The sequence below is a fragment of the Haliotis cracherodii genome, unplaced genomic scaffold, assembly GCF_022045235.1.
Source record: "Haliotis cracherodii isolate W230 unplaced genomic scaffold, xgHalCrac1.p SCAF_23, whole genome shotgun sequence".
Taxonomy (NCBI): domain Eukaryota; kingdom Metazoa; phylum Mollusca; class Gastropoda; order Lepetellida; family Haliotidae; genus Haliotis; species Haliotis cracherodii.
This window is the reverse complement of record NW_027266279.1, coordinates 1,752,476-1,764,748: the sequence shown is the minus strand read 5'-3', so window position 1 is coordinate 1,764,748 and position 12,273 is coordinate 1,752,476. Positions and strand designations below refer to the sequence as shown.

Genomic DNA, 12,273 nt, shown 5'->3' with positions numbered 1-12,273 from the left:
GCTCACATTTACCCTTTCATTTTATCGCGAATGATTTCCCGAACTTCCATGTTTCGTGCTCTTGGTAGATCTGATATCAACCCAATGTTCTACCAGCAAGAACAAGAACAAGGACCTCCCCAGTGTATTGGTATGAGGCTGGCCATGATTTGATTGACCACGGAGGCGGGGTGCTGGGAATGTGACCAAGTTATTCAATAGGTATGCGACTGTTGACGGTTTTATTTCACGAGTGATCAGTTTATAATCGACAAGAATTTCAACTACAGGGAACCAGTAAATACAGGGTTCTATATTTTTTGTACTTCATATTCTTAAAAGGTTTAAAAATAGTAACAACTTCCGTAGAATGAGACATCATGTCTTCAATCTGAGTACTTTCGTTTGAAAGTATCTAATTTATTTTCATGAACTCGATCGAGCCCATGAAATAAAACAAAACACTTACGCGTTGACGTTCAAACGGAGCCCCAAACTGCAAATTTCGGCGCTCGTTAAAATGGCTATGTTTTGTTTTGTTTGAACAAACATATACAACAAAAGATAATAGTTTGCTTGTTCAAATCAACTGAGACAATGTTATACTGGCTATCAGAACGTTGCATGTTAAAACCCTTAATAAATCCTGGAAAACCTTTATTCAGATTATCTTGTCCTGATTTAAAAATTTTCAAACTGCTTGATTGCCGTTGGACGGGCTTGTGCTTGAAAGAGCTGACCGTTTGCAATGTGGTATAGAGATGCATTGCCCCGACCTTCTTGTCTCCACCAGATCTGTATTCCGGGAGCTCTCAGCCTGTCCAACAACTGTCAAACGAAACACACAACATATATAAATGTATGTAACATGAGTAACGTTTGGGATTACACAATCTAAGTAAGGTACCACTTCGAGTACCTTCTAGGTGGAGTCCCATCGGAGATTCGCACCTGAAGTTCAGCGCCTCAAGTCAGTTACCAGCCAGCCATCGAGGCTTCCACGAAATGGAAGTTCAGATCACGTACAAGTGTTCTTTGTCTACACCTCTGATATGTGTCATGTAAACGTGCATGTGGACTCGGGCCTGGCTAATATGCTGTGGAAGAGAGTCCACACCATTAATGCAGAGTTGTGTTTTTTTACTGCTTCTCAGCTAAATATCAACCATAAGCTGGTCCACTAAATTAAGGATGGTGCGTGAACAATGTTAGGCGGACTGATTAGCTTTCACACCCCAGAAGCGTTGAGTGTTGCCAATGGCATCAACCGCCATGATGTTCATGATGTATATGTCACTGTTGTCCCTGCGTCATTCAGCATCATTGTCGTCTCCGCTTTCTTCGCTACTGGACGTATGTACGAGCTTTACGGACTACGTATTTGTACACCATGGCAGATTTGAGCGATATGAGTCTGGAGAAATTTCGTTTGTGGACTGTCACATCGTTGAAAGCATTCCTTTCGTTGCGGAAAAAGTCGGTTGAGGGCAACCATGGTGAACTTGTAGCAAGGTACGTCTTCGTTGAAATATGTAGTTTTCGCTTCTGTTGTCTTATTTTAAGCATAAATGTGTGAAGCAAACTTAAGTTGTTTATAGGAAGTTACTTATGTTATCAAATTGAGATGTTGCCAACAATCGTATATATTGTTAAATATATCGTTGTAAACATGAGCACGGTGATAAAATCTTTGAGTAAAATATTACTTCTTGAATGTTTTCGTTGTATATATACGTTAATTTGATCTGATAGATTGTTTTTCTAAATGTTATAAAATAACTTGTGAGCCTGTCTAGTCTAATTACTAAAGCTGTCTTCCACAGATGGGATGTAGTAATTTTGTACCCACTATATTTCTTGTAATCTATGTACCCAAACCAGTATGTGATTTTGCATCCATCACACTTTTTACACAATTTTGTTTTTCATATGTGTATTTTCTGAAAAAAATTTGATTCCTTACATGTCTTTAACTTCAAATGTTTTTTATCTCAACATTTGTGCGACCTTTACCTTGAACAGTTTTTATTGATTCTTTTCCAATTGGGTATACAGTTTCGATACCCATAGGAGAAGGGCAGTGCAAAGTTTGATTTCGATTAGTGTATTTTCTGAGAAAATATTGCCTTTTTATGTTTTAAACTTTGAAATATGATGGAGTCGAGGTTGGGGTATTAATGAGCTGTGCTCACCTTTTGCCTTTTTCAATTCAGTGCGAAAAGCTTTTCTGCCTATGTATGATCCAAGAGCATCGTGCTATTACTGTCAGCGCCTTCTTCGCACTTTCAGCAGTTTTTAACAGTTTAAAGACTGACATCAGACATCAAAATATTATTTTGGGGAATGCAACCATTATTTTGTTTTGTCAGAAATATGTCCCTTGCCTTGCCATTTTATAACATTTGTGTCATTTTTTATTCAAATACCAAGGCATAAGGAGAGACTATGGATACAGTTGAAGATCATCCCTGTGACTGAAAAGGCTCCTCAGCCACTCAGCCCAAGTTCTGACTTGTCATTTAACAAATAAATAAGGGTCACCTCAACCAGAATTCTATTGTCATTTGTCGTTGCTGGGAAATGAATCTTAGGACATCAGATGCATATTCTGTTTGTCACAGTGTTGCTCTCAATGCTGAATGTATGGGGTAAGGCCAAGAAATTTTATTTTTGTTTCAAATTGTGCAGGGCTTATTGTTTGATGGTTTTTAATTTGCAAATTCGTGGGAAAATCAAATATCTTTTAATTGTGTTGAAACATTTGTGAACAATTTGCACATATCCTTGAAAATTATTTGGGAAAATAAATATTATATAACCAAATTGTACATGCAATTTAAAACATTTAGATTTTTTATCTTGGCCGTATTTCAAACTCTGCCAAAAGAGTGTGCATTTCATTGACTTGCTGTTTCATGGATAGGGTTAAAGTGAATTCAATTTGCAGAATGTATTGCTTGGTACCTGATGTCTTAACTAGATTGGTACAAACTTTTCAGGCTACCTGGGAGGTATTGGGGAATAAAACAGGCGTTAATCTACATGGAAATTGCAACAACGTTGTGCAATGGCTGTAGTGTTGCCATATGTATGCGATACCTACGTTGTCGCGATGTTTTGGTTAGACGTTGCAGCAACGTAAACAAGAGTCATCAGAAATATGACATATCCCCCAAGCAGCTGTCTGTAAAGTAACCACAAGTAAATTAAGTTCCTTAAGAAGCATACCCTTGTATTCCCTTGTATATATATCACTACTTAAAAATCATAAGATACTGGTTAAAATTACTAAAAATACCAGTAAGTAGATTGCCAAAAAAATGTTATAATATGATGCTATTGTATGAAAAGAATGGAGATCAAAATTGGGCATACAATGTTAAATGTCTACTGTATAAATGTGGGTATGGTTACATCTGGGAAAACCAATGTTTCTTAGAGAATCATGCCATGTTCATATCGAAAATAAGGCAGACGCTTTTTGACATGTACTTTCAAACATGGAGATCTACTGTAGATGTTTCTAGCAAATGTGAATATTATAGATATTTTAAAATGCAAATATGCGCAGAAAAATATTTAACTGATGTAAATATAAGAAAATGCAGAATATCATTAACACAATTTAGATGCAGCTCACACAGGTTAATGGTTGAAGTTGGCAGGCACAACAAAATACCCAAATGTTTAAGATTATGTAAACAATGTTCTTTAAATGTTGTCGAAGATGAATTTCATTTTCTACTTGTATGTTGTAAATATGACAATTTAAGGAAAAAATATATTGAACAGAAATACTATGTACATCCAAATAAATACAAGTTTATCTCTTTAATTTCTCATGTGAGCAAAACGACTATACAAAATCTCTCTCTCTTTATATATCATGCCATGTTATTAAGAAATGAATCCTTGTAACATTCCTAACCGCTTCCACATTGTCATGTATTCTGTACTATGGGCCTGTGGCCTTACAGTTATATATGAATAAACTGATTGAAGAAGCATACATTGTTTACCAACAAAAGATCCACCATGGTCGCATCCATATGAAATGGAAAGAAAAACGTGTGTTTCTGTGGGTTGTTTTATGCAAACAAATGACAAATTACGAGAAACAAGCGTATAGTCAACGAAGTCATCTATATCCCCCACCCCTTTTAACACGTTATGGTCCAAAACAAGGTAACTGACCCAACATTTCTCTTAGCCCATGTCAAAATAGCTGCAATGGAAATTCTAAAATAAACATTTCTAAGACTCCTTAATATCAAATGGCACCTGTTCAGTATGTACTTTATATAAGGACATACAATGTTTGGCAAGGAAATATTTAACAGGTTATTTGTTATACTCCATAAGTGAACCAACCCTATATGAAAACTTAAATCCAACTTGTTACCATGGAAACGTAAAAAATTAAAAAATTAAAATTCCGAAATAGCAAAAGGCACCAGTTCAGTATGTGCCTGGTAGACATGCAAAGTTTTGTAAGAAAGCATTTAACGGTTTTTGAGTTACGATCCGGAAACGAACTCCACCCTTATAGAACCTAAGTCCAACTTGTTGCCATGTAAACGTAAAAAATATAAATTTCGAAAATTCCTAATTAGCAAAAGGCACCAGTTCAGTATGTGCCTGGTAGACATGCAAAGTTTTGTAAGAAAGTATTTAACGGTTTTTGAGTTACGCTCCGGAAATGAACACCACCCTTATAAAACCTAAGTCCAACTTGAAACGTAATAAATAAAAATTTCTAAAATTCCTAAATAGCAAAAGGCACAACTTCAGTATGTGACTGATAGATATGCCAAGTTTCGATCAAATACACTGAATTATTTTCGAGTTCTGCCCCGGAAAAGGAAATGATTACGGACGGACAGACAGACTGGCTGATCGCTATATCCCCCCGCATTATATGCCGGGGGGATTAACATGGACGTTGTGACAACGTCTTGATTTGGTTGTATTTTGGTTTACGCACAACGTTGTAGCAACCAATCTGGGACGTTGTCACAACGTAGAATTGTTTGCTGGGTACCGACTGCCCCCGCTTCACCCAGGTAAAAAAATATTAGTGAAAGCGCTCATAAAATCCTCAAGACACCCACAGTGTGAGGTGAGGTGAAATGGGGTTTAACGTCGCGTCCAAGGTTATTGCGACGTGCATGTACGTGTCTGTTTGTGTGGCTGCTTGTTCTAGTCCGGACTGATGCCGATTTATAGTGCTAGCACACTGAGATACCAATGCGCAGTTTAACATGAATACCCCACTCAGACACAGTATACGGACTCCTAGCCGACCAGTCCTTGTTTTAGCCCCATAATGCCGAGCGCCAGACAGGGTAACAAGAAGTACCATCTTTTAACGTCTTTTGGTATGACGCGGCCGGGGATCGAACCCGTACCTTCCACTCTCCAGGCGGACGCTCTACCACTAGACCATGGAGGCGGTCTCCCACAGTGTGACCGCAGGTCGGATTTCCAAATAATTTTGAAGTCGATATGGACTTTCCGATACTTCATCTACTAGCATCTCTTCCCTGAATAATACCCATAGCTGATGTTACGGCATGTGTCACCTGAATGTTGGAGGCAAGCCTGAAGTTTTGTTTGTTTGTTTGTTGTTTAACGCCGCATTCAGCAATATTCCAGCTCTATGATTGTCGTCTATAAATAATCGAGTCTGGACCAGCCAATCCCGTTAGTCGCCTCTTACGACAATTCACGGGTCGAAAGCCTGAAGTGATGCAGGTCTCGGACGTTTACCACTTTGGTGAAACCCTAAACCATGGGAATGGTGCTGAAAAAACAAGACCTGGATTTGAACAGACCATCATATATTTCAGGCATGCCCAAAGGACAACTCTGCACAGCGAATAGCAGGACCCCGTTCCACAAATCATTCTTAATGCTAAGATGGTTTTAACCCCTATACTGCATCATAGGTTTATGATAGGTGTAGTGCTTAGATCACTTCGTAGAACGCCTCCATGGGCCTTGCATGCCCAGAACTGATGTTTGAACGATTACCACCGATTCTAAACAGCTTCACACCGGATAGGACCCGTGAAGATCCGGGGTAAAATAGGTCTTCAGTAACGCATGCTTGCCGTAAAAGGCAACTATGCTTGTCGTAAAAGGTGACTATGCTTGTCGTAAAAGGCGACTAACGGGATCGGGTGGTCAGGCTCGCTGACTTGGTTGATGCATGTCATCGATCCCAATTGCGTGGATCGATGCTCATGATATTAATCACTAGATTGTCTGGTCCAGACTCGATTATTTACAGACGGCCGTCATATAGCTGGAATATTGCCGAGTGCAGCGTAAAACAACAAACCAAATCACACTGGATAGTGTGCAAACACGAGACTGACAAAATGATCATGTTAGAAAGAGTTTGTGTATTTTCTCATTATGTACAGTCAACAGAATATATCCAACCATTAGTATCATTAATAGTCAAACTGGCCAATTCTTATTTCTCTGCAGAGTCCCAGAAGTTGAATGCTGAACCAAATCTCATGATTTTGGGTTCAAACCTATTTCATTAATGTAATAAAACAGCATGAATTAGGATATTATCGGGGGAATGACAAGCACTGTTGGGAAGGAAACACAAACTGGACATGATCATGTTTGGATATCAGCCACTCAACAATTGTTGCAAAATTATATTAATCTTAAACGGGTGAGCTCAAAAATAATGTATTTCAAGGTGGAACCACATCATATATTGTTGCTACTAAGAGGACTTGCTCATGGCATTAATGAACAGATCATAAACAAAGAACTGTTCATGTATAACAATTAATATTTTATGCAGGTGCATACCAACTCTCAAATAGCTTCTGTCCAAGGACTATGAAAAATACATCCAAATACTTCATTATCCTGAACAAGTAAATGGAACTGGTAAAAAAACAAAAGAGAGGATGAGAGTTAATTGGGGTCTTGACATAGCCTTGTCTCAGTTTACGATATCAGGAGAGAGAATGAAGGATAAACACCAAGAGTTGACTTGCACTGGTTTTGGTGACATGTTTTAGTCAAAGATATGTACAAAACAATCATTGTTCCAATGTCTTTCGGCCTATAGGTTGATAAGAAATATACCAAGCAACATACCATGCAGTCAATAAAAAGAATGCCTTAATTGCTTGAGTATTTATCAGCTTCATGTCACAGAATTCTTCTGCTGTCCAATCTTGTGATCTATGAGGCAGTGTCTTCCTGTGCACAAGTTGCCACATCCATCCGTTCACCACAAGGGGGCGTCGACAGGCCAGGACCCTTCATCTGCTGACCACTGGAAGCGTCCGACTGTCCAGTGCTCTGCCCCGACACCTGTTGAACTGGACCAGCTGTCTTGGCCTTCTCGCTTGCTGTGTCCTGGCTGTCGGCAAGCTGTGGGGACGCGACGGACTGCAGCGTTGGGGCCAACACATGGCTTCTGCTGCTCTGGCTGTTTTCATCAATGTCTGTGTAAGGAGTATTTCCCGATGTGTCAGCTTTGGTGTATAGCTGGAGAGGACGACGGAAACCTGAAGAAATACGGATGAATTGACAAATGGAAACCAAATTTCAACAATGTCTAATAATCTAAAATAATCAAGAGAACATGCAATATTGCATAAAATTATTGTTCTACACATCATTAATATTTCCTTTCACAAAATTTTAATCCTGTAGTTAAATCATGGCATGACAGCTTAATGTTGGAGGAAGCCAGAATTGATGTACGTCTTAGACATTTAACCACGTGAAACCCACGAGAACAGGGGTATGGTGCTGACAAACTGGATTCGAACCCAAACCATGGGTTTCTGACAAGTCCAAGGGACGCAACTCTATTGTTGTATAATGTACATGATATAAATACCTTCTGAGATCTGTTTCTCAATTTCACCTTTTCATAACAGTGCTTAACCTGAAAATAATCGAGTCTGGACCAGACAATCCAGTGATTGATATCATGAGCATCGAACCACGCAATTGGGATTGATGACAAGCATGAACCAAGTCACCCGATCCGGTTAGTCGCCTCTTACAACAAGCATAGTTGTCATTTATGGCCAGCATGGGTTGCTGAAGACCTATTCTAACCCAGAAACCCAGCAAGAATGAATGTAGGACATAAATCCATGATAATCAATTCCTAGTATTGTGGAAGGATTTACCTTTTGACTTGTTGAAAGGCACTCCAATGACTTCACACTTGGAAAATCCAACCTCTTTAAGGAGATAGTTTGGAAAGTTCTCTGGTCTAAGCTTAATGTCCTGATAGTTCTTGAAGATCGTTTCCTGCAATAACATAAATCAACATTTCAGCGTAACAAACATACATGAGAAGTTCCTTTAAAAACTATTCCTCTATCAATGAGAAGAGTTACATTTTCACCACATTCTAAAATTTCAACAATAAGCCTGAACCCCTGTCCAAATTGAGTCACTTGTCTGAAGCCCAAATCTACTGAAATAATACTACAGCTTTATTCGTCAGTTCAGCCAATAGCCCATATTTTAGCTTTACTATCCATTGAAAATGATGATTTCCCCTCTCACCAACACAAAACAAATTCAGGCTGTGGCACAGTCTTTGGCATAAATAGTTTCATTTTCACCATGTTTACCATGTTCAGAGCAATCTTTTTCACAATTGCTTCACTCCTAACATGCAACCTTATTCTGCAGTTGAAGTTGATGAAACCGAGAGACATCTCTTTGGTCCTAATGCTTCAGCAATTTCCCATCGTTTCAGCATTTCAGCATTCATTATGAAGGTGATTTCAAAGTTAAACTTTTTAGTTTTTAACATGGACATATTCCAACAATATGATGGTGGCCTATAAATAATTGAACAAGTTGAATCAGGTCCAGGCAAACCAGTGATTGATATTGTAAACAATGTCATCAACCAGCCAACAGCACCAGTCAAATTCCTGTGGGCTGGTACAAATTACCCAATTTCCCTTTTGTTATTACATCACAAGGACATTTTATCTTTACCTTTGCTCGCAAGATCTTTTGAGTTTAGTTTTTTTAAGTTTGTTTGTTGTTTAACGCCGCACTCAGCAATATACATGCTATGACAGCGGTTTGTAAATAATCAAGTCTGGACCAGACAATACAGTGATTGACATCATGACTATCGATCCACGTAATTGAGATCGATGACATGCATCAACCAAGTCAGCGAGCCTGACCACCGATCTCAGTCGCCTCTTACGACAAGCATAGTCGCCTTTTACGGCAAGCATTGGTTGCTGAAGACCTATTCTTACCCAGACCTTAACGGGTCTAGTGCTTACTTGCATACGTCAAGGTGACCTTTATAATGGGTCCAAACCCCATGACCAGGTCCCTGAGCAACATCCTACACTAAGCCTGACCACCCGATGATGATGATGACATATATCTATTTATATATTAACAGGTTAAAAAGCCTTACGTTCAGCTTCTTCCTCTTTTTGTAGGAAGCCCAAGCCTGGGGTTCCAGTATGAGTTTGCCTCCAGGTCGGAGTAGCTTGAATATTCTCTTGAATGCACGCTTCAATCCATCATCGCCCCAGTTGAGGTGAATCCATTTAGTGATGCTGAGAGCAAGGACCAGATCATATTCTTCTTCCTGAAACTCCAGCATCTCATCACTCTCAAGCACTATGTTTCCCTGAAAACAAAATGAAACAATTTTTCAGCTTGCTCAGTCGAAATTTTACAAAATTGTTAGTATCTACATTTTTTATGAAGGTGACATATTTCTACTTAAGTAGTCAAAATAGCCTAGTCTACCATGACTACTGACCTATAAAAGTATGAACAGAGGAAAACAGTCACTTAATCATGTTAATCATCTTAAAACAAAGACATGAGCTTCCAATTGATTGGAAAAAGAGTGTCAAGGGATCTGCAAATGGACATAGAGCTCAGGGCACAAATATTTCTCAGATATTCAGGGCTATTTCATTTGAATATCTGAGGGAATCAATGACATGTTGGTTGGTTTGTTGTTTAACCCTGCACTCAGCAATATTCCAGCACTATGACGGTGGTCTGTAAATAATCGAGTCTGGACCAGACAATACAGTGATTAATATCATGAGCACCGATTCACGCAATTGGGATCCTCAATGCCATCTGAAGGAGAGAAAGACTGACCAAAGAAATCCACAAGCAAACAAACTTATATTTCTTTTATCAAAAGAAGAACTTTGTAACATACCTGCATAAACATCAAGTTATGAGGAAATTGTGGAAGTTCCTGTTCATTTCCCAGTGGAGGAGCTGCCATTGGGCCGTAGTTCACTGTGCTGGATGTTGCAAACTTTGTTGTGTCTGTAGAACAGGAAGCCATATAGTAGCGGATGTTCTTCCTTGCGATTTTGATCAGATTAGCGTCAATGTCCATACCAATGATCTTCCTTGGATGATAATCTCTGGCTATGGCTAAAGTCAAATGCCCCACATTGCATCCAATGTCCAAAACATCCTTTGTCTCAAACCACTCCGATTCAAAATTGATCATCCTATGATCTTGTTCAGCACTTGGATTCCTGTAGCCATAGTACCTATTGTAATTGCCATAGATGAATTTGGGATTTTTTGCAAACTTCACAGGGCTTTTTGTTTTAGAAAAACTAGAACTCTTTGGGTTGCTGAACTGTCTTTTGGTTTTCTTCGGCGGTGTTATTTTTGGTTCAGGGCTACTTGTACAGAATAATGCTCTAGATGCATCAAATGTTGTCTCAGTAATATTACAGGATTCACTTATTGTCTTCCTCCTCCTCCTGATTTTTGGTGACGCCTGGGGGATGACTGGGGATACTATCTTATTGCTGCATTTGTTGGTATTAGCACTTTGAATGTCAAGAGTCAGTTCACCACTGGACAGTTCCTCACACACATCATGGCTGGTGTCAATGTCTATTTTCAACGCTTCCAAAAGTTCTCTCTTCTTCTCCCCAGGGCCCTCTTTCAACAATGGTGTGGATGTTGAATGAGATGTACTTTCTTTACGCTTATGTCTGTAACTTCTTTTCCTCTTCTTGCATATTCTACTCATAAATGAATCATCATCAGCATTTAAATTCAATGGGTCTGTGATGTTTGGTGGAATGACAACTTCAACTTTCTGACGATGTGATGGTGTGGGCATGGGTGAAGAAACTGGTGTTGATTCATTCAAAACTTTTCCTTCTTCATCGTGATATAAACTGTTCAGATTGAGGGGATCATTAATATTTCCTCCCAAAAGAAACTTTGTTGGTAAAGTGATCTTTTTCCCCATAACCTTTGCATCCATGAGAAATTTTCTTTTCTTCATAAATGAAATGTGAGATCCTTGTGCTGATTCACCGAGTTTCTGAGGCATTGAATAACGTCTTTTTCTGTATTGAATTTCCTTGGGTTTGTCAGCCTTCGAAAACGAATTCCTATGCTGTTTATCTCCATTTTTATCCTGAAAAGACACATCTTTGACAACTTTATTCTTCGATTCCTTCTGCTGTAACTTTTCATCGCCTCCATCCCCTGGTTTTAATCGTTCTCCACAAGGGAATCCTTCGATTTTAAACTGTGATTTCGTCGGGGTTTTGACTTCCACGCTCATTTTGAATATTCTTCTTCCCTCCTGTGTGCAGCTATCAAACTGTCACATCCCCGCAGTATAGAAATACTGCTTATGACATATGCTAGAGATCTCTCAGCTGTTTTTAACAGACGACGCAATGACGATACACGTCTAGCGCCCCCTTGCGGACGTTGTGCGTGTCGACATCGCACAAACGTAAATAAATAATATTTCTTAAAAAGTAATAATACAACTGCGTGCGGAAAGGGACGCAGCGACGCAGCAAACCAAATGTCCTTTAACACCAAATAACGCCGATTATGCAGTCCTGTCGGCCAAATTGCGGCCTAACAACTTCGTCCCCCTCGCACCTGCTTGGAACACACAATGCCCAACGCGCATGCGCAAAAGTTATATTATCGAGACATACTATTTTCCTCACAAATAATTTCTTTATCAACAAACATTCCAGTTATTTTCCATGCAACTGAGTGGTTTTGATGGAAATTCTCAAGTGGCAATATGCCCAAACTAAATACAATACGCTCTTTAAACCGTCATGTGAGTCTACTATGTATATATAGTTTATTCGTCGCATATTTAAATTATTTTGTTTTAGGTTAAAAGAAGTTTGAGTGATTTGACACTGTGTTCATGGATTAAATAACGGTTTCACAACTGTTAGGTACGTATTGACACTGTTAATTTGGAAAGCTTTGTTT

The 12,273-nt window shown here is 39.0% G+C and overlaps 1 protein-coding gene across 1 annotated transcript; it reads right to left on the bottom strand.

The window, feature by feature from the left end:
- Window positions 1–6,387: 6,387 nt before the first annotated feature.
- On the bottom strand, window positions 6,388–11,968 carry LOC139471788 (7SK snRNA methylphosphate capping enzyme-like). Its single transcript, XM_071254279.1, has 4 exons — window positions 10,205–11,968; window positions 9,434–9,652; window positions 8,163–8,286; window positions 6,388–7,526 (listed from the first exon to the last, which is right to left on the bottom strand). The coding sequence occupies exons 1-4, from the start codon at window positions 11,588–11,590 to the stop codon at window positions 7,198–7,200; spliced, it is 2,058 nt and encodes a 685-aa protein (XP_071110380.1). The 5' UTR covers window positions 11,591–11,968; the 3' UTR covers window positions 6,388–7,197.
- Between the last annotated feature and the right edge of the window lie 305 nt (window positions 11,969–12,273).